Raw genomic sequence first — 27,788 nt, forward strand, 5'->3', positions numbered from 1 at the left:
CAGAGGAGAGGGAACGGCCTCCAGCTGCACCAGAAAAGGGTTAGTTTGGATATTGGGGAAAATTCCTTCCTGGAAAGGGTTGTCCAGCCCTGGCCCAGCTGCCCAGGGCAGGGGTGGAGTCCCCATCCCTGGAGGGATTTCAAATCCCTGTGCATGTGGCACTTGGGGACAGGGGTTAGTGGTGGCCTTGGTTGATGGCTGGACTGGATGATCTCAGAGGGCTTTTCCAACCTCAACAATTCCATTATTCTCGGACTGCAGCAGCTGCTCTGGAGGCAAGGTAGCTCTGAGATACTTGGAAAAAAAATGGTTAAAAACAAAAGACCCCTGAAAGCTGAGACAGAAGTGAATCCCCGGCAGGAAAACACTCCAGTCCTCCCAGTCCCAAATCCTCAAGCACCTCCCTCAGCCCCAGCTGCTGCGCTGGGGATGCATTTGGGAAGGATCCCATTGCATTTGGGTTTGGAAGGATCCCATTCCCTGGCTCTGTGCCCAGCAGAGCCCTGACACCATCTGTGTGCAGGCTCAGCGACGTCCGGCACCGGCCAAACTATTCCTGGAGACTTCCAGTGTGGGAAAAAAAAAATTAAAAACTCTAGCACACAACAGCTCAAACCCTCACTCAGACCCCTCAAAGTCCAGCAAAAACGAGCTTTACAGTCATGACAATAAAAGGAGAAAAGTTGTTTTCCTAAAGAGTTGGAATGTGGGTACTCAAGGGGGAGTCAGGGATAAAAAGAAGGAGAAAGCAGCTGAAGGCATATTTGCCCTTTTTTTTTTTTAATTTTTTTAGGGCTGCAAAATAGCTGACAGATGGAAATGGGCAAAACCTTCTGTCTTGCATCATTTCTGACCAGACAAAACACTGGAATAAATGCAAGACAGAGCTCAGAGTTTCTCTGGTACTAATGGGGAAAACAAGCTCTGTCTCCTTCTCTAAGGAAGCTGTGAATTCTAAGGATCACATGGGGGGATTTATCATGTTTATCAACCTGGAGCACAACAGGTCTGCAATGTTCCATGTGCAGAAGTTTCCACAGAAATCCTAAGGATTTTTCATCCTTAATTCAAATAAGAAGTAAAATAATTGCAGATATATATTTTATATATAATATATAGAATCACAGAATGGTTTGGTTTGGAAGGGGACCTTCAAGATCATCCAGTTCCAACCACAAACTAATACATATTTATATAATAACCAAACAAAAATACCTTTGAATGGCAACATTCTCACATTGTTACCCAACCCTGAAGCCACAAGTTTGTCCCAAACCTGGTGTCCCATCACGACACGAAGGGCAGTAAAAAAAAAAAACACCACCAAATTTCCTTTCAGCAAATTATCCAAAATCAGTTTTAAAGAGCCACGAAGTCAGAAATCAGAGGCTGGGCTATTTTTATTCATCAAGGGTTTATTTGTTGAGAGCCTGGCTATGATTTGGTGTTCAAGAAATCTTAATGTGAAAAATAACTGTGCTGGGTGGGGAAAAATGAACACCTCTCCTGTACTGGCATTAAAAAGCCCAGGGTGGTCACTGTCTGTCACTAAAGGATTTCTAAAACAGGTCATTCACCATTTTGTCCTGAAGGACCTCCCAGTAAAATACTGAAATGACAAATTTATTTCAATCCTCACAACAAAATATTCATGAATCTACTGACACTTTGGTTCCAGGGGTGGGAAGGAGGATGGTGCTGGTCTGGCAGGTAAACAAGACTGTTTAAAGAAATAACTACACGTGACACTCACAATTAAGGACAAATACATTAAAAATAACCAATATGGGGAAAAAAAAAAAAAAAGAAAACAACAAAAAAACCCAATCATCCAGAAATTTACTGTTACCCAAGGCTGTGACAATCCCACACTGCCCTGACCCCAACACTGCTGGGAGTAACATCTGCCAATACAGTAAAAAATCCTCAAATCTTAATAATACAAAGTCAGGAAAGTGAATGAGAGGAAAAGGTAGCTTTTAGGACATTCCAGGAATGTTTTTTTCGCCCCAAAGCAGCCCTGCAGAGCCAGCTGAGAGCTGTTGGTGCAGTGCTGGAGGCTCTGTCTCCATGTCTGGGAGCTGAAGAAGCCACAGGCTTTTGGATTTGTCACCCTCTGTTAGTCCTGGATCTGTTTTTCCCCCCGTGGTTTCAGCCAGGCTGGATCTACTGTCACATTCGAGCCTGTGCTTCTTTGATTTTATTGCCAACACACTTTTCTCCTCTTCATTAACTCTGCTCACTGTGCTTGACTCTTTAAATAAGCTTTTGCACAAAGAATGCATCTAATTCTTTGGTGGCCATAAAAGCTCCCCTGCAATGGCTCACAGGGCTCGTTTTATGAAATATATTGAATTCAGGTTACATTCCCACTCCATGGTGGGTTCTGGTGTTTTCAGGAGTTATTCAGCACAGCAACTTCAAGCAACCAGCCCCTGCCTCACCCAGGAGAAATTAATGCCTAATTCGGACTTTGCTTCCATAGAAAAATTAATTCTGCATTTTTTTTAGTTACTGTGTTTTTCCAGCCCAGCATTTTAAATAGGGGGAGGAAAAAAAAATCAGCTTCCTTAAAAGTAAAGGCAATCCATACATATCTTACTGTCAGAGTTGGAAAAAAACACATCCTAAGAAATCCTGGTGGTATCATTAAATCTGGATCTCGGGCTGGATCTCTGCTCTCCTGGAACTTTTTCCTTATTTATGCAGCTAAAGTTTTGCAGCAACCACACGAACAGACTTCCAATGTTGTATGAAAATATTCCAATACGCCTCAAAAAGGGTATGTGAGTCAGCACAGTTCATCCCCAGAAATTCCTCAAGATGGGGATGTTAAACCCCAAGGTTTCAATGGTTGCCCCTTGCAGGGCCTAAAGGGGCTCCAGGAGAGCTGGGGAAGGACTGGGGAATAAGGGATGGAGGGACAGGACACAGGGAATGGCTTCACATTGGAAAAGGGGAGATTTGGGTGGGATATTGGGAAGGAATTGTTGGGTGTGAGGGTGGGGAGGCCCTGGCCCAGATTGGGCAGAGAAGCTGTGGCTGCCCCTGGATCCCTGGAAGTGTCCAAGGCCAGGCTGGAGAACCCTGGGATAGTGCAAGATGTCCCTGCCCATGGTAGGGGGATGGAATGAGATAATCCATCATCTCCCTTCCAGTCCAAACCATTCCATGAGTCCCTGATAAAAATCCCCCCCCTGAACACAACACCTGGGGAAAGTTTGGTGTGAGCAGTTTTTTGGGGGTTTCTGAAGCCACGACCTCCAGTCAAAAGGACTGAGGTTGCACCACATCCAGGTAAGGGTTAAGTGCCTTGGAGAGAAACCCTCCTTTCTGAGCATTTAAGAACCTGCTAAACAGAAATATTACTTAATCTGAGAGGGAACAACTTCTAAAAGGAGAAAAATGTCAATGGCTGGTGCCAAAATCGAGGCGGCGGGAGCAGATAAAACACAAGCAGCTGTTTCATGTTGTAAAGGCCCATTTAACTGGGGTGGTTTAAATCTTCCCATGCTCCCCCACCACCCCAGCAGAAGATGTCAGTTTGGCTGCTCTGAAATAAAAAAAAATCAGCACATAATTGCATGTCTCCAAAAGTAATTACATTCAACAGCAGATTTCATCAGATTAACAAATTGATTTACGTCCCGTCGTCGGGTTTTTGAGGCGAACCCCTCACATAGCAAGAGAGAGAGAGAGAGGGGGGCAGGGAGAGCTCTGCTCAGAAAGCACCTGCTGAAGAGCTGGAGGAAGGCAAGGGACATCATTAGCAAACAACTCTGGCATTGTGGTGCTTCCAGAAGCAAGAGAAGAAGGAACATTTTTGGAAAAGGATCGTCCCAGAGAGCTGAGGGCGATTTTATCTCCGCACCTACATCTCGGCCTCGTTAAAGATGCACGAGGCACAGGGAGGACCTGGCAGGATCAGCCCCCTCAGGATGATTTCAAGCCTCCATGATTATTTTATCAAAGCAATCACCACCTATCTGAATGGGTTTTATTCTCTTTGGCCGACAACAAAGACGCTTTTTCTCTGCCTTTACCCTCCCCGAGAGCTCTCGTTCCATGAGCCTCCAATTAGAGAATGGTATTAATTTAGGGAAAGGCTGGAAACCTCCATGGGGATATTTATGCCCTGTATCAAACACCAAATGCCTCCTCCAGAGAGGAATCAGGGAATTAAGAGCCAGTTCAGGCCCTGCTTTTTAACTGGGGGATGGTTCCTTGGCTCCATCTTATTCCGTGGATTATCAAAACCTTGCAAACCCCAAAAGGGAACCCCAGAGAGCACCACTGCTGGAAATGTTCCTTAAATCACCTTAAAGAGGTTGAAAGCCTCAAATCCAAGGAAGCTGGAAGTGTGGGATCAGCTATTCCTCCAGCTCTGTTTTGGGGTAACCATCTCCCTCCCCTGGCAGGAGCTGAGGTACCTCAAAGCTTTCCAAGTGTCATCCATCATTTAGCTCTGTAGGAAAGCAAATGCCTCCTGAACCACATTAAACATGGAATGGCAAGTAAAATTAAAGCTTAACTGAAACTGGTATTAAGATCCTCACTAATGCAGAGCACCTGTTTTAGCTGCCAATAAAAATAGCAGGACGATGGGGAAGAGCATCAGAGGAAGAAATTCAACCCAAAACTGCTCTAATGAAGGAGCTTTCCTCTGAAAAATGAGAATTTGGGAAGGTTTCAGTATCTGCAGGACAGGAGAGTGATGGAATATTAAAATAAATGATGACAAAGATCAGAGTAAGAGCTTTGTCTGATTGGGAGTCTTCTTAGGAATGAATGTAATTCCTGGCACTTTGGAAGGTACTGGCTACTATTTTCCACATAAATAGCCACATTCAGCTAAGAGAGAAAACAAGACCCATTCCTTGGGAGAATCCCAGTCTAGTTAATTCATCCTGGCTCCAAAACCCAGCACCAGCAGCACGTGGCTCCTACATATTAACACAGGAAATATCTCCTGGTTTACAGGAAAGACCCATTTCCAACGTTATTCCCAGCTCTGCAAAGCCAAGGAGATGTGAAGGGAATGTGCCCTCTTGCATTCCTACAGACATTTTCAGCACATCGGTGGAAACCCGGTGGGAAATCTTTCTCAGGTCAAAGGAGGCAATTAGTGCCTGTAACACAATCCCATGGAAAATCCTTGGGATGCAGAGAGAGGCAGGGAAGCCTTTTGATGCCTGGGAATCAACAGAGTTCCCTCAGAACAGCTCAGGAAAGAAGAAAAGGTCATAAAAAATCAGTAGCCACAGGTTTAATGTACAAAGCACTCGGATCCAAGGAAGCAGCAGCTCCAAAAGGATTACTGGGAGCAGATCCCACATCTGTGGGAAATCCTACTCAGTGTAGCAGATTAGCTCTTCCCCAGGGCACTACAATGAGCATTTTCCTTCCAAAGTTGGATGCAGACATCATGGAAATGGTAAGAAAAGTGCAGAAGGCAGAGAGGGAGGGCCCTGAAGGAAGGGGGGTCATTGAAGAGCACATCAGCCGAGGGCTCTGGAGCTGACAACTGACATCCCATATTCCTGGGAATGGTGCACACTGTGGATCTGCACAGCTGGAGCTGGGGCACCCGTGGATTTCTCCTCTGGAGCCAGGCTGGGAGAGCTGGGGGGGTTCCCCTGGAGAAAAGAAGGCTCCAGGGAGAGCTGAGAGCCCCTTGTAGGGCCTGAAGGGGCTCCAGGAGAGCTGGAGAGGGACTGGGGACAAGGCATGGAGGGACAGCACACAGGGAATGGCTTCCCAGTGCCAGAGGGCAGGGCTAGATGGGATATTGGGAAGGAATTCCTGTCTGTGAGGGTGGGGAGGCCCTGTGCCAGGTTGGGCAGAGAAGCTGTGGCTGCCCCTGGATCCCTGGAAGTGTGCAAGGCCAGGCTGGAGAACCCTGGGATAGTGCAAGATGTCCCTGCCCATGGCAGGGGGATGGAATGAGATGATCCTTCATCTCCCTTCCAACCCAAACCATTCCATGAGTCCCTGATAAAAATCCCCCCCCCCCCCAAAACACAACACCTGGGGAAAGTTTGGTGTGAGCAGTTTTTTGGGGGGTTCTGAAGCCACGACCTCCAGTCAAAGGGACTGAGGCTGCACCACATCCAGGTAAGGGTTAAGTGCCTTTGAGTTAGATGGGATATTGGGAAGGAATTCCTGGCTGGGAGGGTGGGAAGGCCCTGGCACAGGTTGCTCAGAGAAGCTGTGGCTGCCCCTGGATCCCTGGAAGTGTCCAAGGCCAGGCTGGATGGGGCTTGGAGCAACCTGGGCTAGTGGAAGGTGTCCCTGCCCATGGCAGGGGATGGGACTGGATGTTCTTTAAGGTCCTTCCAACCCAAACCATGCTGTGATTCCATGATTCTCTGTGCCAGACCAGATGCAGTCGCCCAGGACAGTGACCACAAACCAAATCCTTATTTAATTACAGCACATTTAAAGCCTCTCCTTAATTTCCCAGGTCTCCCATTTGTCACAGTTTCTACGCTTGAACTTTTGGCAGCTCCTCAGTAACAACAATCAACTGAAAGGAGTTGAATTGTTCCCACCTTTCCTTCACCACTCACCCTTTCAGGGGGTGAACTAGAGAGCAATCCAACACTTTGAGGGGGTTCACCAACATTGTCCTATCAGGGTAAACAACACATTTGGAAACAGAGAAAATGGTTATGACAACACGTGATGTGACTGAATTAAGCAACCCACAGATGGGTTTTAAGGTCCCTTCCAGCCCTGTCCATTCTGCGAAAGGAATAAAGATTTAAAGGAGACTGTATAAATCAACCACCCCAGAAAGAAATCAAGTGGAAGAAGCCTGAAAGAAGCAGGAAAAACTAAAACTGGAGACAGCAGAGGCAATTTGAGGTATTTTCCATCACAGCCTTCATGAAATCAGAGTGGAAGGCAACAATATCAGTGACTTGGATGTTTCCCACTGGTTCCCAAAATCCTCCTCAGCCAGTGGGAGCTGTGGAAGCTGCTCCAGCCTCCACCACTGCACGTGCAGTGGTCACTGTGGTGCTTTTTTTGAAGCCCAACGTGATGCTGAATTGCCAAGAAAATAATCTACAGTGAACATCTACCACGATTTTTCAAGTGGAATATTCTGTATGCAAGAGGCTGCAAAATTCCTTCAGCTCCTTTTTTTGTTCCTTGAAGCATTTGGTTGGTAATTAACGTTTCAAATCAAAATACTTCAAGCCCCACGAAGGGAAAGACAGGAGGCAATTGCCAGTTAATGATACAATTACAAACTGAGTTTGCCTTAAATCAGCTCCTAAAAATGCCTCAGATATTCTAAGAATGTAGAGATCAATGCAAGAGGCTTCAAGGATGTGAATCTGGGAGGGAAAACAAAAAAAAAAAGAAATCTAAAATCAAATGGGACAGAACGTTAATGAATATAAACAATAGTTTGGGTAAGAAAGAAGACAAAAACAGAGATTTCTGTTTAGTGAGTGGCAGCAAACACCAGCAGCAGTAAATTGCAACAGAGCAGAAAGCTCAGAGTCATTAAAAAGGGGGGTGGATTTACTCTATTAACAGCTCTAATTTCACCCCTGTGCACTCAGGGGAGGGGACTCACTCACTGCAACCTGCTCCAGATAAAGAAAAACCAGTTTAGAGAGTGATAAAAGTGCTGCCATTTCCACAGGTTTCAAAGAGAGTTTCAAATTCTCACCATTAACCACTTGTCAGCTCCAGAATTTCCAGCTCTCACCTGGCAGGGAGTTTTGCCTGCACTGAAACCTGGGAAGGGAACTCCTCTGAAAGCTTCTGCACTGAATTTCTTTGCTTCTTTTTGTGCTTATTTATAGTCCAGAACTCTTTTCTACTCCGAGTTAAATTTGGGAAGAGTAACAAAGCAAACTCACAAGGGAGATTAGGAAAACAGGGAAAAATAATGGGGGGAAAAGTTTTATTACATTGAAGTTACTAGAGAAAAACATCAACCCTTCAACACCCACTGATGTTCTTTTTCCAAAGGGTGCATTCCCAGTTTGGGGAAAGATAAGGAATGTTTGCTGAATGCTCAGGAATTCAGTGTGGCCAAAGTTTGGAGCAGAGGAGCCACAAAGCAAAGAAAGGAAATATCCAGCTGCTGTGACAAGACCTTACCTGGATTTTCAGGAAAAGCTTGGCAAGGTGAGGCTTTTTAGGGAATTCCTTCCTCAGGAAGAGCATTGCTGCGTTTTGAAAGCTTTCTGCATTTTGCTGCTTTAGTTCTTCCACTAAATAATCATTTCAAGTCATTGAACAGGCAGGGAGAGACATCCTAAACCCATATACTTGAAAAAAGGAATGAACTGAAGTGGTTTGGAAAAGAGGTGGAGCAAGAAAGGCGGGGGGGAAAGCAGCCAGAATTGAGCATTGGCAGGGACATGTCTCTGACACAAAAGAGCATTTATACTTTCCAAGTGCAGATTTTAACAGGCAAGGAGAGGGAAAGGGAGGCAAGATTTCAATCAAGGACTTCAGGATAAGGTTTCTGCTCTTTAAAAAAAATTAAAAAATGCAGATTGTAGGGTTGTTTTGCAGTAAAAACTACATTGCTGAAGTTTTATGCTGCAAGGCTTTGTATAGACAAACAAATCTCACGTTTAAATACACTTGTTGTATTGAAACTGAATATAAGCCAGGAGAAATGAGGGGGTGTAAAATGACTGTTTACTAGTATATGCAAACAAAGAAAAAAAAAATCAAAAAAATACGATTTGGACATTTTGCCCTGCCCAGGAACAACCCAAACACACGTGTGAGCTGAGACAGAATCATTCCCAGCAGCCTGGCAGGAGCAGAATTTCCCAGATTTCATCACATTCCTGCCATTAAAACCACTCTGCTTTCCAAAGGGGAATTGAAATACGTTCTGTAGCTGAGAGAAGGTTTAATAGTGGAGCTGCAACGAGGAAAACTGAAGGAGATCAGGGAACAGTTTCTATCCTGCTTTAATTAAGGAGCCACTTTGCCCTGAACGGCTGAACCCCAAAGCACAGGGGCTTTTCTGCAGGGAAATAAGGGATGAACAGCTTGGAAAAAGAAATGAGAGATGGAAGATGGGAAAGATCTGAGTCAAAAATATCCCTGAGAGGAACAGAGCATGGGATGAGTCAAGGACTGAGCACTGGGAAGTCTTAAAATCATGGAATCACAGAATGGTTTGGGTTGGAAGGGACCTTAAAGATCATCTAATTCCAAGCCCCTCTCAAGGAAAGGGACACCTTCCACTAGCCCAGGTTGCTTGAGCAATTCAAGGGATGGAGCAGCCACAGCTTCTGTGGGCATTTCCTCAAAAAAAAAGTCTTTGTCCCAAAAATCCATCCCATGATTTAACTCCTGTTTTATCACACTGAAGAGAAACTCCAGAGAGCCAAGACTCCTCAAAAATGAAAAAAATAGAGAAAGCACATAAGGAAGGAAGAGGCAGAGAAAGGACAGGTAGGAACAGAGACTGGAACTCGGGGAAGTTCAATCCACCACGGAATATTGCACAAGACCTGGAAGGACATGGTGAGTCCTGGTTTTTGGCTGAGAATTGAAGAGAAATCCTAAGGACCACACAATCCTGGATGTGATATCACTGCCAGGCTCCACAAAAAAGGGTGAAGAAGTCTCCATGAGTAAGAGCTGATGCTATTTTAGGCTTTGTTTTGGCAAGTAACAAGGGCATTAAGAAGAGCTGGTGATAAAACATTACCTTGGATTGAGTGCACACAAGCACATTCCTATTAAATTAGGGATAAAAGAGGTTAAGTGTTGTAAGAGAATCCAAGTTCACTCTTTAACTATGAGAAATTAAATCAAACAGTAAAATCAAGTGGGCTGAGGAGATGAGGGATGGCAAAGCTGCCATCCAAGTCTTTCTCTCAGGTCAAAGATGCAAAGCTATTTGAAAGCTGCGTCCTCAGAACTAACCTCAAAAAGGACATTAGGATCAATTAAAGAGTCTGTGTGTTATGGACAGGAAAGGATTGATTAGCAATGGCTTTAAAGCCAGCAAGGGGCAGGGAGACAAAATAAGAAGTGCCAGAAGTCAAGCTGTGCCAGAGCTCAGCAAATGAAAACAAAAGGGGAAGAGATGTTCAGGTATCCAAGCAAAGGAGACCAGGAGGGAAAGGGAAGAGATCCTGTAAGGAGAACTTGATAAAACCAAGCTTAACACTGAATTAAGAGGGGAATAAGGACATGAACATGGGTGGAAGGCAAAGTGTGTCATGGGGTTGAGGCTGTAAGAGATACAACCACGGTGGAGACAGAACTCCAATGTTTTGGTGTGTTCTAATCCAGGGAAAGCAGACAGCACCCATCCCATCTCCAAAAGAAATGGCACATGGAATAATATCCTCTCTGGAATGAGGCTGTTAAAGCAGTCCAGCAGCTGAGCATGGATTCTGTGGAACATTGAAAATTTGTATTTAGAGGAGGAGGGAGAATCTAAACATTCATCCTCCCAAGACCTCAAGGGTACACAAAGTTCCTCAAGGAGAATGTTGAATAAAAGAACTTAATGAGCAAAGGAAAAACTGGAATGCGGTGCCAACAAAGCACTGGAGGTGCCAACAGTCACCTGTGCTATTCCAGTCCACTATTTCCTGTCTGGAGGAATTATTTATTGTACAGACCTAAGAAGTCTGTACCTAAGAAGTACAGCTGAGCTAATCCCAACTTCATTATGGATATCAATACACTGGGAATTCTTCATTATGAATATCAATACACTGGGAATTCTTCATTATGGATATCAATACACTGGGAATTCTTCATTACAGATACCAATACACTGGGAATTCTTCATTATGGATATCAATACATTGGGAATTCCTGCATGACAGGAAGGTGGTGAAGATTATTTCAGGAATCAGAGTGGTTTAAAGAGGACAGAAGTTAGTTCAAGGATGGCATTTGGACAGTGACTGGTACATTCACATCCTCAGAGAGTCCAGAGGAGGCCCCGGAGCTGCTGCCAGGGCTGGAGCCCCTCTGCTCTGGAGCCAGGCTGGGAGAGCTGGGGAGGTTCCCCTGGAGAAAAGAAGGCTCCAGGGAGAGCTGAGAGCCCCTTGCAGGGCCTAAAGGGGCTCCAGGAGAGCTGGAGAGGGACTGGGGACAAGGCATGGAGGGACAGGACAAGAGGGAATCGCTTCCCAGTGCCAGAGGGCAGGGTTAGATGGGATATTGGGAAGGAATTCCTGTCTGTGAGGGTGGTGAAGCCCTGTCCCAGGTTGGGCAGAGAAGCTGTGGCTGCCCCTGGATCCCTGGAAGTGTCCAAGGCCAGGTTGGCCTTGATCAGATCCTGATCCCCATGACCAAAACCGTACAAGAGAGACAAACACCTGGAAGCACAGAGGGAAAACAAAGGAAGCAACTGAACCCGAATAACCTGTTCCACAGGAAAAGACCAAGAGGGTTTGTCCTGCTTAGGCCAACAAACAAACAGGGAAGGTTTCCAGAGGATATGGCCTGTCCAAATTCATCCAGGGAAAGCAGGAGTTTGAGCTGCCAAATGAGGAGGTGGAGGGGACATTTAAGCTCAACAACACTGGCACAGGAAAAGCCAGAAATTCCCTGTCAGTGCAGGTGGATGGAGACTGGAGTAAACTCAGGAGAGCTTTAGGGAGAGGACACAGCACTGCTCTGAAACATCTTCAAAGTATTAACACAGTTCTGCAGCAAGAACTTTATTTATTACTAAAATAATAAAGTAATAAATCAGGATAAAGTAATAAATCAGGATAAAGTAATAAATCAGGATAAGACTCAGTCCAGCACTGACTATGCAAAATCAACTATCAGTCAAAATAACCTGTAAGTTAAATAAAATATGATTTTTTTTCGGATGTCTGTGATTGTGAATTTGATAAGAGAGAAGCTTGAATATTTAAATAAACCACTACACAAGTGTCAACCTTTATACACAGATGTTACTTCCACTACTACAAGAGTATTTCAATGAAAATGAGGTTTAGTACTGCTTGAGTATCCAATGACACCAAGGTTTGACCCTGCAGCTCTTGCCAACTCTTCCACATCTAAAAACCAGGACTAAATAAACTAAACAAACTAAGAGTTCAACAATTTGTAAAGTCAAAACTCTCCAGTTGGCAAACCATTATCAAAACTGTAAAAGGCATTAAAAAGAAGCCAAAAGCAGTCCAAAGTGAGCCTCTCCAATCCACAGCCTGCCATCAACAACACAAAGTTTCCTGAACACTTCAAACCCTCTGTCTTTACCAGAAGGTGATGCAGGAGTTTCACAAGTATTCCTAATGTATTTTTAAAAATTAGGGGAATAACTTGAAAAATGTCATTATAGCTCAAGGAGGGTTTTTTTCCAGGTGGATCTCCTGCCCTTGCTCAGTGTTATCAGGGAGTGGGAGTTTGTGGGACTGAATGTCAAGAACCCCAAGAACTTCAAATTGAACTCTCAGCTTTCACATCATAATGGGCTGGACAAGGGTGAAGATGGAAGAATTTGGGTTCCCATGTTTGAGCAAATTTCTTAAATAAGAAGTCAGATATGCCAGGCCTTATTTGAGATCTGTGGATTCCCCATCCCTGGAGGTGTTCCAAGTTGGAAGGGGCTTGGAGCAACCTGGGCTGGTGGAAGGTGTCCCTGCCCATGGCAGGGGGTGGCACTGGATGGGCCTTAAGGTCCCTTCCAACCCAAATCATTCCATGATCTCTGTCCCAGACCTGGAAGGATTTTTGTCCTTCAGAGAAGCCCCACATCACTCTGAGCAAACAGGCAGCTGATATTTGCTTTTCCTCTGCCCCCACATTCCAGGTTTGGTTTTTAACTTCATCCCTCTTTCTATTCAACATCAGTAACTCCACATTCAGAGTCAGACATCTTAATAACTGAGCATCTCACTTTATTTCCCAGCACATTTTCAGACCCCCTGGGCTGAGGCAGCACCAGAAGACGCCTCACACCTTTTCCCTCTTATCCAGAACATCCAGCTCTGCCTGCTGTGGGATCCCACCGAGGCTGGGGCAGCTCGGACAACTCAAAGCCCAGCAAAGTGTCACCAAAAAAAAAAAAAAAAAAAAAAAAGGCACTTTTAAAGAATTCCACATAAATGACCAGCTCTTACCTGGATTTTTATGGGCCAGGTGAAGTTGCTGACGTAAACAAAGAAGGTGATGTTGGGGTTGTTGCGGAAATCAAACTTCTCGTTGGAGAAACTGTCCTTGTACTCTTTTATATTGGTTCTGGAAACAACTGGAATTTCCTCCCCAGCCTGTGTGCCAGCTGGTTTGGGAAGGAGCAAGAAAAAAAGTGTTGATGTGTGTTTAAAATAATGAACAAAAGGGCAAATTGGCCTGAATTCTAACGGTAAAAAATTAACTATTCCTTCAGAAATTATTCTTTTGAGCTGCACTGCAATATCAAAATCACTGTGTGCCAAAATGCTGCATTATTAAAAATCAAATTTGCACCTTCTTAGGTTTCCAAAATGCACTACTAACATGGAAAACACAGGTTTTTTTAAACATTTCACCCCCTCCTTCAGGCCCAGCATTTAAGGACCTTATATATCAAGTACAGAGGTTTAAAAAAAAAAAAATGTTTTCCTAATTAAATTTGTATTTGTCAGAAACTGATAACTGAAACAAGCTGCCAAGGAACTCAAATCAGGCTCATTTTACCTGCAAAACTTGTGGACCAAGTGATGTTGAGGTTGAAGTTTTTGGATGCATTGATGAACATGTCCAGGTCTCTGTTTTGCTGCGGGAAGGAAACAAAAAAAGAAATCCCCATTTTTAGGATAAGCAGTTTGACTGCACAGTTTCCTAACAAATCTTTGAAACAAAAAAATTATCTCGGAATTTGTTATTCAACTGAAGAAAATACATCAAGCAAAAAACCTAAAGACTGTATTTGCTGAAAGGAGTATTCTCCTCGCCAGGGAAAAAATAATAAAGAATAAAACGAGTGCAAAGAGTGTGACAGGAAGAACTGAAACACAAGATTTGGGGTGAAAACAAACAAACATCTCAGCTCTGGAGCCGGGCTGGGAGAGCTGGGGGGTTCCCCTGGAGAAAACAAGGCTCCAGGGAGAGCTGAGAGCCCCTTGCAGGGCCTGAAGGGGCTCCAGGAGAGCTGGAGAGGGACTGGGGACAAGACATGGAGGGACAGGACACAGGGAATGGCTTCCCACTGCCAGAGGGCAGGGAGAGATGGGATATTGGGAAGGAATTCCTGGCTGTGAGGGTGGGGAGGCCCTGTCCCAGGTTGGGCAGAGAAGCTGTGGCTGCCCCTGGATCCCTGGAAGTGTCCAAGGCCAGGCTGGAGCAACCTGGGCTAGTGGAAGGTGTCCCTGCCCATGGAAACAAGGCGGCCTTTAAATTCCCTTCCAACCCAAACCATCCCATGATTCTGTAATTCCATAAAACTGGAGCGGCTCAGAAGTTGTTCAAACAACTGGAAAGAATGAACTGTGGATCCTTATGAAATTTTTCCCACGAAAATTTGGGACTGCACAGCCAAGGCCAGGCCATAAAGCTCCGGTTGCTCCGTGGAGGTTGGAAACACCTTCCACACGACCTGCCTACACCTGGAGACCCCCAGAGCTGTGACAATCCACAGCTTCCAGGGCCAAGAGGAGACAGGAGGGACACCCAAGGGATGAAGCTGAAAGGGAAAAGTGGAAAATGCACCTCTTCAGGCGTGGCCACAAAGTTGATTGCGGTGTAGTAACGATCGTCCTCCTGGGACAGGCTGAAGGTGAACTGATAGTCGATGAGGAGAGTGTCTGTAGGGAACACAGGGACACGGTTATCCCACCTCCTGGAATAAAACAACTCCTGCAGAGCAAGGCATGATGTCACTGAAGGGATTTTTGGACAACTAGGAGCCACCACGCTGTCAGGAACGACCCCCAGTCTGTGTATGATGCCACACAAGGGACAAAAATCCCTGGTGGGGGAAAGAGGTGGCTTAGATTTTCCAGACAAAAGCTGGTCTGAATGGAAGTTCACAGCTAAATATTGTAAAGACAGACCTAGACATCGCAAAATACCAGTGTTCACACCTAAACATTGTAAAAAACACGCCAAGATATTGACTCTTCCAGCCTGCAACACCTCCATGATCTAAAGGAAAAGCAGGAAAATTTAAAGGAATGTGCAACTCCCACTTGGCAGGGGACAAAGTTCCCCCCGTGACAAGTTTCTGTGCATCAGTGGACTTTACTGGGAGGATTTTTACAGAGCAGCTGGCTGTTGATGGATTCAGCTCCCTGGAAAACATCCCACCCAGGCATTCCAGGAGCAGTTTTTGGTCTGCCTGGATGTCCTTCCACGCTCATGTTTGCTTGGGCTGGGGGATGATCAACAGCCAGTTTTGGGGATGCATCCACCAGTCTCAGCATCCCTATTTATGCTGACATTTATTACAACTTGAACACCATATTCTGACTTGTCCATATTCCTGAAGCTGTGCAGGAACATTCCAAGCAATGAGGAACAAGAAATTATACACCAGGTGGTATTTTTCTCTTGCTGCCTCCTGGAGATCCCCTGTGGATAGAGAAAGCCAGACAACCTGATGTCTATCCACAGTGGAGCACCAGGAAATCTTCAAGGAATGAAACCAAGCCAGGCTGGATCTGTACAGCACAAGATTCTTCCTGCAAGAGTTGGAATGTTCTGCCTTTTCCCTGTTTTTTTGTCCATTTTACCAACCCTGCAATGAATCTGGTCATCCTTACACAGAGATTGTCATGAGGAGCCACCAATGCCCTCATTTGGCCACACGAGCAGAACCCAAATTAGCCAAAACCTGCACGTTGGATCATTTCTGTGCTGGACGCACCCACTGTTGGGGACTTCATGGAATTCAGGATTCCATCTCTCCACCCCTGCCAGGCTGCTGCTCAGTGCTAATATTTGCAAACACAACCTGGAGAGTTTCCACCAAGTAAGTCGAGTCTTGGCAAAGGATCTTCTGGAATTGCACGGGAATCCAACTGTTCCATTCCGAGGAAACGTGGCAGTTTTGAAGCCCGTTTTAACAAGAATTTAAAATAAAGAGCATTTTGCACTTATAAAAATTCTTTGGGTTTTATCTATTTGAGAGTGTTCTCCAAAGGACCAGATTTCATCTCAGTCACGTGAGAAACATCCAAAACCTTGTTCAAACGATCCAATCATCACACGGACCTTATCAAGAAAAGCATTTTCATTCTCTTTAAACAATACTTTTCAGAAAAATTAAGCTTTGTTCGAGCTGTTTTTCAGTCCTTCCCTTAATCCCCCATATTTTAAATACAGGCTAAGACAACTGAAACAAAGTCTTTTAAACTTCAAGCACATTTTTTATCTGCAAACACAGTCCCAGGGGTACTCACAGTAACACGTTCCTTTGAGAGGATTTCCCTGATATCTGTTTTCGACTTCACACCTAAAAAAGAAAACGCATTTTTTAATAAATGGATTTTTTTATTTTTTTGGTAGTTTTATTTATTCCCAGCCACTAAAATATCACAAAACACAACCTGTGCTGATAACAGCAATGATTAAAGATCAATGTCTGAGCTGTGCTGGGCTCGAGGAAGAAATTCCACGTTCTCTGCGAGTCAAACTCGTACGGGATAAAAAATGAAACATAAAATTCTGGATATCAACCTTTGCATCCACTTGGTGTTTATTAGCTCTTCACAAAGCATGGAACTGGATTAGCTCAGTCAAAAACTAATTTCCATTTACATTTATGGCTATTCCAGGATCTCTCCGACAAAAGTTCGCTCGCGCGAGCGACGCTCTCAAAAATAAACCTGGCAATGAAATCCTCTGGAATTAAATTATTTCCACTAACATTGCACTAAAAGCATTTCTGTTTCGTTACAGAGAAACCTCCAGCAAATTTGTTGCTCTAAAACCGCTCCATTAAACCGCCTGAATGTCAAAGGCTCATTTTCAGGGATATTTATGCTCGCCCAGCCCAGGGAGCACAGGCAGTAAAATCCCCCAATTAAAGAGGAACTACTGAGGGAGAAAAAAATGTGGAGCCAGGCCAGAGGAGGCCCCGGAGATGCTGCCAGGGCTGGAGCCCCTCTGCTCTGGAGCCAGGCTGGGAGAGCTGGGGGGGGGTTCCCCTGGAGAAGAGAAGGCTCCAGGGAGAGCTGAGAGCCCCTTGCAGGGCCTGAAGGGGCTCCAGGAGAGCTGGAGAGGGACTGGGGACAAGGGATGGAGGGACAGGACACAGGGAATGGTTTCCCATGGACAGAGGACAGGCTTAGTATTGTTGTCTGTGAGGGTGGGGAGGCCCTGTCCCAGGTTGGGCAGAGAAGCTGTGGCTGCTCCTGGATCCCTGGAAGTGTCCAAGGCCAGGTTGGAGCAATGGCTCATGGAAGGACCCATCTCATGGAATGAGATGATCTTTAAGGTCCCTTCCAACCCAAACCATGCTGTGATTCCATGTATAGTTTGGGGGGTGAGCACTTCACTTTTTCATCCCTTCCGTGTAACATTCCCAGCTGAAACGTTCTTAGAAATGGAATTCTTCAGGATCCTTCCAGACATCCCCCGGGGAAGCCCAGCTGGTTGCACCCTCAGAGCAGTCACTGAACCATCAGCAGGGAGACATGAGCAGAGACACCATGAACAGCACCAGGAAGAAACAGAGGGGTTCCATGGTGGGAAAAAGGGGGGATTCCATGGTGGGACAGGGGGGTGACTTGGGGGGACAAGGGGGGTTCTATGGTGGGACAGGAGGGTTCCATGGTGGTAAAATGGAGGTCCCATGGTGGGACAGGGGGGTTCCAGGATGGGACAGGAGGGTTCCATGGTGGGACAAGGGGGTTCCATGGTGGGACAGGGATTGTTCCATGGTGGGAAAAGATTGTTTCATGGTGGGACAAAGGGATTCCATGGTGGGATAAGACTGTTCCATGATGGGACAAGGGGGTTCCATGGTGGGACAGGAGGGTTCCATGGTGGGACAAGGGGGGGATTCCATGGTGGAACAAGGAAGTTCCATGGTGGTGTAGGGGGGTTCCATGGTGGGGCAAGATTGTTCCACGCTGGGACAAGGGGGTTCCATGTGGGACAAGGTGGTCCCATGGTGGGACACGATGGTTTCATGGTGGGATAAGGTTGTTTCATGGTGGGACAAGGGGATTCCATAGTGGGATGGGGGGATTCCATTATAGGGTACAGGGGGTTCCTTGGTGGGACAAGGGGATTCCATGGTGGGACAGGGGGGTTCCCTTGTGGGGCAAGATTGTTCCATGGTGGGACAAGGAGGTTCCCTGCTGGGACAGGGGGGAGTTCCATGGTGGGACGGGGGGGTTCCATGGTGGGACAGGGGGGTGACTTGGGGGGACAAGGGGGTTCCACGGTGGTACAGGAGGGGTTCCATGGTGGCACAGGGGTGTTCCATAGTGGGATAAGATTGTTCCATAGTGGGACAAGGGGGTTCCAAGGTGGGACAAGGGGATTCCACGGTGGGACAAGGGGGATGTTTCTTGGCGGGACAAGGGAAGTTCCATGGTGGGACAGGGGGGGGTTCCATGGTGGGACCGGCACAGCTTTCTGATTTCAAACAACAAAGAAACAAACTCACAGCTGACACTCATCTCCTTTTATCCCCTTGGTGGTGCAGAAGCACTTGCCGGTGTTGGTGTTGCAGACGGACGCGTGGCCGTTGCACTTGCAGGCTGCGGAGCAGAGGGGGGAGAAGACACAACACTGAGCCAGGCAAGAGGAACAAACTCGACAGCATTTAAGTCCTTCAGCTGCCAAACTGAGCTACACCAACAATTAACGTGCAGATGAAAACCCATTTGGTGCTCTTTGCTTCCCTTTTGTGCAGCCAAAAATAGGACCCTGCGTCAAAACACAGCGAGCGCAGCCCCAGGACAGATGTTTGTAGGAAATCATCACCTGACTGAGATTTTTAGCCTCAAAAATTTATTTAACTTCCTCTCCCGTTGACACACGGCAGCGGGGATGTCATGACTGGCAAGGGGAATAATGTTTGGAGTAGTTTTGGGCTTGCTAAGACACCTCAGCCAAACTCAGAACTCTTGAGAGAAGAGTTTGGAAATTAAAACAAAGCTAGTGGGGCTTTTAGGGCCTTTTCTAGAAATAAATAAATAGGAGAAAATAATGTCTCAATAGTCCTATTGAGAAAATAACATCCTTATCAACAGTGTCAGTAGAAAACATCTGGTGCCAAGAAGATGATGTCCAAGTTGGAATTTGGGGCACACTCCCCAAAATATTTTAGGATAACTTTGAGATGAATGTCAGGGGGTCGTGGTTGAAGAAAATCAGCAGAGTTCTGGACTTCCCTCAGGCTTGGGGCCTGCCCAAAATAGCCCAGCTTATATAGAGTTAGACCCAAGTTTGCTGGAGATTCAACCCAAGGTCCCACGGTGGGGACACACGGGAGATTTACTTCCCAAAAACGCTCCTGGTTCAAACCAAATGCTCATGCTGACACACTTTGACACCTTTATTCATAAAGGTGGAGAGGAGGAACATAAAAAAAAAAAACAAACAACACACCAAAAAACCAACCCAAAACCAAATCAACAAATTGGAACAAAACCAACACAACCAGTTGTCCTGGATGTCACATGGAGAAGAGTGGAGAGAACAACTTTTCAGCCTGTAAGGAATTGTTCTCCCAGTGAAGGTGCATCCACCTGGAGCTGTGCATGGGAGAGGGTACAAAACAAGAAAGAAGAAAGTGCACAAAGAGAAAATCCCTTGTTTATGACCCCTGAGCTTGCTGGGAACAGGCTGCTTTAAGGTCTAGAGCCTCCTCATTAAGAGACATAATCCTTCTCATTAATGTGCCACTCAAGGTACCAGCAGATTCTCAGACATCAAGTCCCCATCCTGAATATTCCTGCCAGCTTTTGACCTTTTTTTAGGGCTCCTTTTTGATGTCCCCTTTCTTTCTGTTGGCACATAATGGAAGAATATTGTATCAGGGACACTTAATTGTGCCTCTCAGAGGTGGGTGAGTGGTTTCCTAGCAGCAACACGGAGCAAAATAGGAAGAAGCATAAAGGTTTATTGTGGGAACAAGGAGCCTGAATGAAAATTCGACAAAATAATTGTCTTCTGTGAAGGGAAACACACTTTTCATTAGTGGCACTTAAAGAAAAATAAGTCTCACTACTGCTGAGAATGTCTTGTACTTCCTTCCTCCTGCTTTGCACGAGGGAAGCAAAACGATGTCAGATCAATATTCAACACGAACACACATAAAATTTCTCCTAATTTTTAAGTTCCATGCTGTTTAGAGGCAGATTGCAGCATCTTGAGCATTAACATTAATGTTTCCCCCCCCTCCCTGCTCTTCAGCCTCATGCTTATCAAGAAGCCTGAACACTCAAATATCTCTATTTACAACAAGAGAATCTATTTCTTTATCTGTTTTCCTCCAAGCCTACAACTAGAGATTATTTACTGAAGGGCTGGAATCTGCACAAAGAGACATCTTCGAGTGGTTTTTCACAGAACCATGAACCTGGGAAACAAACTGTGGATAAAATGTACTGGATGTCCTCACTGGAGTCTCCAAATGACCACTTCCCTCCAGAGTCAGAGATGACAGAGCAGAAAAGCCAAAATTTTTTGGAACTGGTTTTTTGCCTGTCAATGCTGGTAAGAGTTTGATGCTGAACCACCCCATGGTGACTTCTCCTTCCACCTTCTCCACAAACCACAGGTCACAGAGTCATTCAGAGATGGACACAGGGATCTTTTACTCCTCTTCCCGCATTTCTGACAGCCCAGTTTCCCCATGGAAACACCATCACCCACCAGCCCAAGGCCATTTTTCCATTCCACGTGCTCTACCTGCCCTCCAAGGCCTGGGGGAGCCCTGGGAGGGAGGGAACAGGCAGGACACAGCACCAGCAGCTCCTGGGCCACCAGCAAAGGCTCCATGGAAGTGTTGGGAAGCGCTGCCGCAGCCACAATCTGATTCCAGGCATAATAGAGCCTTCCCTTGGCTTGCAAATAACGTCCTTATCTCCCACCAGCATATTTTCATGGGGAACTTTAATCAGAGAATTCAAAAAAAACCTCCTGAATGCAGAGAAAGCACCTTGCAGCTATTTTTACATTTGATGTGCTGCGTTTCCTGCCCTTCCTGATTAACACTCCTCGACTTGGACACCTCCTAAAAGCAACCTCTGAGCAGTGATTTACCTGCCATTTAGGCATTACCTGCCCAGCTCTGCCAACACCAGGCATGGGATGTAAACAATCCTTTCAGGGAAATAACTGCAGCTTGTCAACATTTTTCCAACACAAAGGGATATAACCTTGCGTTGGGATTTTTACAGGGGCACCTAGTGATGGAACAAGGGGTGATGGCTTTAAATTACAAGAGGGTAGGATTAGATGGGATATTGGGAAGGAATTGTTGGCTGGGAGGGTGGGCAGGCCCCAGCACAGGTTGGGCAGAGAAGCTGTGGCTGCCCCTGGATCCCTGGAAGTGTCCAAGGCCAGGTTGGAGCAACCTGGGACAGCGGAAGGTGTCCCTGCCCATGGCAGGGGGTGGGAATGGATGGGCTTTAAGATCCTTCCAACTCAGTCCATGATCCTATGGATCATGATCCTAAGGATCCATGATGCCTCACAGTATCAGTGAGTGTGCAAACACAGGGATATTTTTGTGTCAGGCTGGGATGTACAACAACCATCTCCAGCACGGATGGGACTGTGGGCTCTGAAGGCAGAGAAGCACAAAACATGGCTCACAAATGCACAAAAAGAGTGGAATCAGCACATTATTAATGGGAAAGGAAGGAGGGATGTGGCTCAGAGGAGGGGGGGAAGCAGGAGCTGGCTCTGCTGCCCGTCAGGCAACCCTTATCTGAACAATTCCCCTCTGGAAAGCTTTCCACTGAGCAGAAATGACTGATGGGCAGGAGTCACCCTGGCTGCATCAGACAGGATGATTTGCTCTCCTTGGCCTTTCCCAGCCTCCTGATTCCCTCTCCCTTCTGCCTTCCCCGTAAATAGCGTTAAATCACAGCAAATTAAAACCCCGGGCCCGGAGCGCCGGAGAGCAAAGCACTTGTGCCACGAGCTGCTGCTCCATCAGATAAAGACTGAAAGCTGCTCCACAGTCCCTCAACACGTTTTCTAATTTGTTTTTCGGGCATCTGGATGATTTCAGCCTGTCATTCATTACCTCAACAACAAACTGTTTCGGGACAATCCTCGCGAGGGAGAGTCCAAAGAACTCGCTCTCCATCTCCACACGCACGGAAAAGCAACACCTTCCAACAGGCACGTTGTGATCCAGTGATTAAACTGAAAGCTCAAGGCAGGATTTTGTATCTTCTCAGGCAACTCGGCCTCAATTTATTCATCCCTGCACTTCAAATTATCTCCACCCGAAATGAGTTTACGAGTATCAGCGGTGTTTAATCTGCCAGATAATGTCGTGAAATCAAGTGTCAGAAACACCTTCTCCTTTGTACCTGTGTTGTAAAACCCTTTTCTCTAAGGAAGGCAGACATATCCCTGTATTATTTCCCCCCCCTGCTTCCAGGAATCTGCCCACTGGGAAGGTTTTTGTAGCCCCAAACATCACAACCTTGCTCTTGCTTGGGGAAACAGGATGTTCATGCTCCACCTACGGACTCTCCTCTTCATCCAAGAGGTCAGTGCTACTCCCAGTAAACACATTCAATGAATATCCAAGGATTTTCTACTGGATTGTCTCCACACTTGGAAGGACAAACTCAAGGTCTTCAACATCCACTCATTAATCACCTTCACCTCCTTTTTCCAGGATGGCTGCAAACCACCCACACTCATTTCATGGCAGCACTGCCACTTCTCTGCCACCAGCACTGGGATGTCTGTTCTACCTTTCCAGCCCTATCTCACTCCACCCAGTGATATTCCATTAGGAGAATCCATGGGGATGGTGCTGTTTAACATCTCTGCTGCTGACAGGGACACAGTGGGATTGAGGCACCTCAGCAAGTCTGCTGGTGACCCCAAGATGTGTGGTGTGGTCACTGAGATGTGTGGTGTGGTCACAGGCTGCAGGGAAGGGATGGGGCATCCAGGGGGAGCTGGACAGGCTGGAGAGGTGGGAATGTGGGAAACTCATGACGTTCAACAAGGACAAGTGCAGGTCCTGCACCTGGGTCAGAGCAATCCCAGCACAAACACAGACTGGGAGAATGGATGGAGAGCAGCCCTGGGAGAAGGATCTCGGGGTGTTGGTGGGTGAGAGGCTGGAGATGCCCCAGCCCAGACCCCCAGCCCCCTGGGCTGATCCCCCAGCGTGGGCAGCAGGGCAGGAGGGGATTCTGCCCCTCTGCCCCTGTCTCAGCTGAGACCCCCCTGCAGAGCTGCTCCAGCCCTGGGAACAACAGCACAAGGACGTGGAGCTGCTGGAGAGAGTCCAGAGGAGGTCCCGGAGCTGCTGCCAGGGCTGGAGCCCCTCTGCTCTGGAGCCAGGCTGGGAGAGCTGGGGGGGTTCCCCTGGAGAAGAGAAGGCTCCAGGGAGAGCTGAGAGCCCCTGGCAGGGCCTAAAGGGGCTCCAGGAGAGCTGGAGAGGGACTGGGGACAAAGCATGGAGGGACAGGACAGGGAATGGCTTCCCAGTGCCAGAGGGCAGGGATAGATGGGATATTGGGAAGGAATTGTTGGCTGGGAGGGTGGGGAGGCCCTGTGCCAGGTTGGGCAGAGAAGCTGTGGCTCCCCCTGGATCCCTGGAAGTGTCCAAGGCCAGGTTGGATGGGGCTTGGAGCAACGTGGGCTAGTGGAAGGTGTCCCTGCCCATGGCAGGGGAGTGGAATGAGATGATCTTTAGGATCCCTTCCAACCCAAACCATCCTCTGATTCTGTGATTAAGGCTGAGCAAGAAGCCCCTTCCCTCACATCTGCACATCCCCTCTCACAGCTGGATTCTGGTTTACAACTGCTCTTTCCATGCTACAACACTAAAAAATTCACAGCAGCTCCAAACAATGTCACGAGGGCTGAAGGGCAAAACTCCAAGTCCTACATGTTCATTTCTCAATATTAACTGTGTTGGCCTTTCAAGGAACATTTTTTTCCCACTTTGTTAACTGGATCTCGCACAGCTTCGTGCCAAAGAGTCCCACAACGCTTTACAAACTCGAAATGCAATTTTAACAGGGTTCTCCTAATCCTCCACTGAAATGCAGCCAAGCCCTCAGCTGAAACACGGGCAGCCTTTGTGAAGCAGACAATTAGAACCATCAACACACACCACATTAACCAAATGGAATAGAAGGTGGGACTTAGATAAGCAGAAATCCGTTGGAGACAGTGGGATTAACGCTTTTCCTTTCCCAAAACAGGCTCATCAAACCCTACAACACAGCCCTTTTTGCACTGTGGTCACTTCGGGTTTACAAAGGAGGGGGGGAAAAAAAATCATCATAAAAAAAAAATCAGGAATTTCATCCGGCACTTTGAGAGGCTTTGATTCGGAGAAACGAGGACTGAGCCTCGCTGGCAGGAGGGAAAACACGAATTATGGGGATGGAATTCCAGTGAAGACAAAAGAGGGAAGGAGCAAAGAGTGGGAAAACATGAAAGGGTTCAGTGCAGGGCAGATGGGAGGCGGCACTTACGCTGACACGTCCCCCCGTTGGTGGGATCCCCGTAGTAGCCAGAAATACAAGTTTCACAGTGTTTGCCTGTTGTCAGGTTCTCACATTTCTCACAGATGCTCTCGTTGACACACTTGCTGTGCCCGTTACACTGGCAGGCTGGAAAAGAAAAATAAAAACAAACAGGAAAAACGATGAGTATTCGGGCCCAAATTTAATATTTGTGCTCAAACGGACCCTCAGGAGAGTCTGTTGTGCAGAGGATGAATTAAACCTTTTCCTGCACCTTTCAGAGAGGTTCTTGAAGTCTTATTGATCATACACGAACTCAGAGAGAGGTGGGCATTGAAAGTCTGGAATTAAAAGCAAGAGATGGACAACTGAACTCCCAAACATTAGGGGTACGTTGGACTGGAAGCTGCTGGTGGGATGGGTGACAAGGAATGGGGAGGGGAGTGTTTAGCAACAGCACAAGTCACTTTTTTCCGTAGGTTTTGGGTCAGAAACATGAGTTAAAAATCGCCCTGAGCGTTATTAAGAGTTAAATCAACCTTCAAAGGCCTTTCTCTTACACAGAAATGCTGCTTCTGTTTCACTTATTCAAAAATGAAAAAAAAACCAAACAAAAGTGAAAACCTCAGTAATTATTTGTGGGGAAAGGAAAAACGAATAATTAAATCTTCCTGCAGCAAAGCTCTACAGCTCAGCTGCATCTCCAGCTGCAATTCCTGTTTCCGTGCTCTCCTACTCGTGGAGGGAACACAGACCCAAACAGGCTGGAAAACTCTCTCCCCTCGCATTTAATCGCAAGGTTGGCCAATGAAAGCCTGGCCATTTACCTGGGCACTGGATGAAGGACCAGCTGTAGCTGTTCTCCACAGGGCACATGCTGACATTGAGGACGGGCTCCAGGCTCTGCTTCCCGGCCGGGGACGGGCTCGGCATCCTGACGGGACCCCGGAAAGAGCCTTCCATGCACTTCCCCTTCCCGGTGTTGCTGGGATCCGTGCACCACCCACAGCCAGGCTGCTCCAGGCAGTGAGCACACGTGCAGTAGCCTGAGCAGTTCTCAGCTGCAAAACAACCCCCAAAAGACCACGAAATTAGGGAATAAATCACTACCCCGAGGCGACGACGGACGCGGGAACCCCCGCGGGGTTTTTACGACCTCAACATTTATCTCGCCCAATCCATTCATATTTATCCTGATATTCCCAGGAATATATATCCATATATTCATCCCTATCAACACATTCATTCCAGAATCTCAGCTAACAAAGGTTGCATTCATCAGTGAGTGATAAAACAGGCCCCCCCCCAGCAGGTTTTCTGAACCATTACACAGCACCCGCTAAATCCAGAGGTTAATGTTCCCTCTCCAAAACATCTCCCGTTGATTTACAAGGGATCAGATGAGAAAATGAGCCATCTGGAAGCAAAAGCTAAAAAAAACCAGCCTGTTTACTCACTTTGAGTCCCTTCCTACCACATGTTTTAGCATCACACGCTATTATTTCAAGCACTTGCCTGAGTTGAAAAGCACAGAACACAAACAGAGAACAAAAATTCCACCCTTTAACCCTCCCTTTCTCTAATGGAGGTTGGATTTCAGGGGTGACAAACCCTTCACACACAGAAAACTTCTTCTATTCCTTTGCCCAGATCACCTTAAAAAAAATATTTTGTAAATTCTTGGGGCTGCAAAGTGAGCAGGCTTTCTGTCTTTATGTTTAAATTGATAAGATTTGCCTTTAAAATAGGACAAAATGTACTAGAAAAATGTTGTTTTCCATTATTTCAGCTTACTCATCTCCTGCCTGATGCTTCCTCCAACTTTTGACCTCTGGCAATAGGGGAAGTTCATTACTCTCCTGTTTGACTGTTCCTGAAACCCATTTTCTTCACCCTTTATTTTGCAACACTTTTGAGTTACCTGCTCACATTCAGCTCATAAAGATTTCAACATCGATAAAATAGCTTCTAAATCTTCATTTGTTTTAGATTTTTGGGGCTCTTTCACCCCAGTTGGAAAAAAAATGCAATATTCCAAAGCACCAGAGATCTTGGCCACCAGAGATCTTGGTCACTTTTACCTAAAATGGGTAAAAAAAGGAATCCTTTCTTTAAGAGAAGTTTAAAATTTCTGGTGTGGGGCTGTGAGGAGACAACACTTCAGAACAAAACTCTTCTGTAAGCCCTCATTTGGATTTTGATAAAGATTTCAACATAAATAAAATAACTTCTAAATCTTCATTTGCTTTTTGATTTTTGGGGCTCTTTCAGCCCAGTTTGAAAAAAAAAAAACCAAAATATTCTAAAGCACCAGAAATCTTGGTCACCAGAAATCTTGGTCACATTTACCTAAAATGGGTAAAAAAATGAATTAATTCATTAAGAGAAGTGAAAAATTTCTAGTGAGGGGCTGTGAGGAGACAACACTTCCGAACAAAACACTTCTGTAAACCCTCATTTGGATTTTGTTAAAGACTTCAACACAAATAACTTCTAAATCTTCATTTGTCTTCGATTTTTGGGGCTCTTTGACCCCAGTTTGAAAACAAACCACAATATTCTAAAGCACCAGAAATCTTGGCCACTTCTACCTAAGAGGGGTAAAAAATGAATCATTTCTTTAAGAGAAGTTAGAAATTCCTGGTGTGGGGTTGTGAGGAGACAACACTTCAGAACAAAACCCCAGTTTGAAAAAAAATGCAATATTCTAAAGCACCAGAAATCTTGGCCACTTCTACCTAAGAGGGGTAAAAAATGAACGATTTCTTTAAGAGAAGTGAAAAATTTCTAGTGAGGGCCTGTAAGGAGACAACACCTCAGAACAAAACCCCAGCTTGAAAAAAAATGCAATATTCTAAAGCACCAGAAATCTTGTTCATCAGAAATCTTGTTCACTAGAAATCTTGGCCCCTTTTACCTAAAATAGGTAAAAAAATGAATTAATTCATTAAGAGAAGTTAAAAATCTCTTGTGAGGAGACAACACTTCAGAATAAGACACTTCTGTAAACCCCAATTTGGGTTTGACAAAGACAATAACGGAACCATGGAAGGCTGGAGGCACCTTACAAACCGTGGAGTTCCAACCCCCTCCACGGGCAGGGAATCTTCCACCGGACCAGGTTGCTCCAAGCCCATCCAACCTGGGTTGGATTCAGGGAATTTTAAGCACAACCCACGAGCATCCTGAAGACTTTTAGCA

The 27,788-nt window shown here is 46.1% G+C and overlaps 1 protein-coding gene across 2 annotated transcripts in view; it reads right to left on the reverse strand.

The window, feature by feature from the left end:
• The window catches only part of ATRN (attractin), a 151,928-nt gene that overhangs the window by 54,708 nt on the left and 69,432 nt on the right, over nt 1-27,788 (reverse strand). For both annotated transcript variants that reach the window (XM_032684986.1, XM_032684985.1), the window contains exons 18-24: nt 25,415-25,648; nt 24,597-24,734; nt 18,569-18,662; nt 16,353-16,405; nt 14,662-14,756; nt 13,651-13,729; nt 13,095-13,252 (exon numbers count right to left, since the gene is read on the reverse strand). In XM_032684986.1, the coding sequence (XP_032540877.1) occupies nt 13,095-13,252; nt 13,651-13,729; nt 14,662-14,756; nt 16,353-16,405; nt 18,569-18,662; nt 24,597-24,734; nt 25,415-25,648 (851 nt within the window). The remainder of the gene's footprint in view (nt 1-13,094; nt 13,253-13,650; nt 13,730-14,661; nt 14,757-16,352; nt 16,406-18,568; nt 18,663-24,596; nt 24,735-25,414; nt 25,649-27,788) is intronic.

This window comes from Chiroxiphia lanceolata, chromosome 4 (genome assembly GCF_009829145.1).
Source record: "Chiroxiphia lanceolata isolate bChiLan1 chromosome 4, bChiLan1.pri, whole genome shotgun sequence".
NCBI classification, from domain to species: Eukaryota; Metazoa; Chordata; class Aves; order Passeriformes; family Pipridae; genus Chiroxiphia; species Chiroxiphia lanceolata.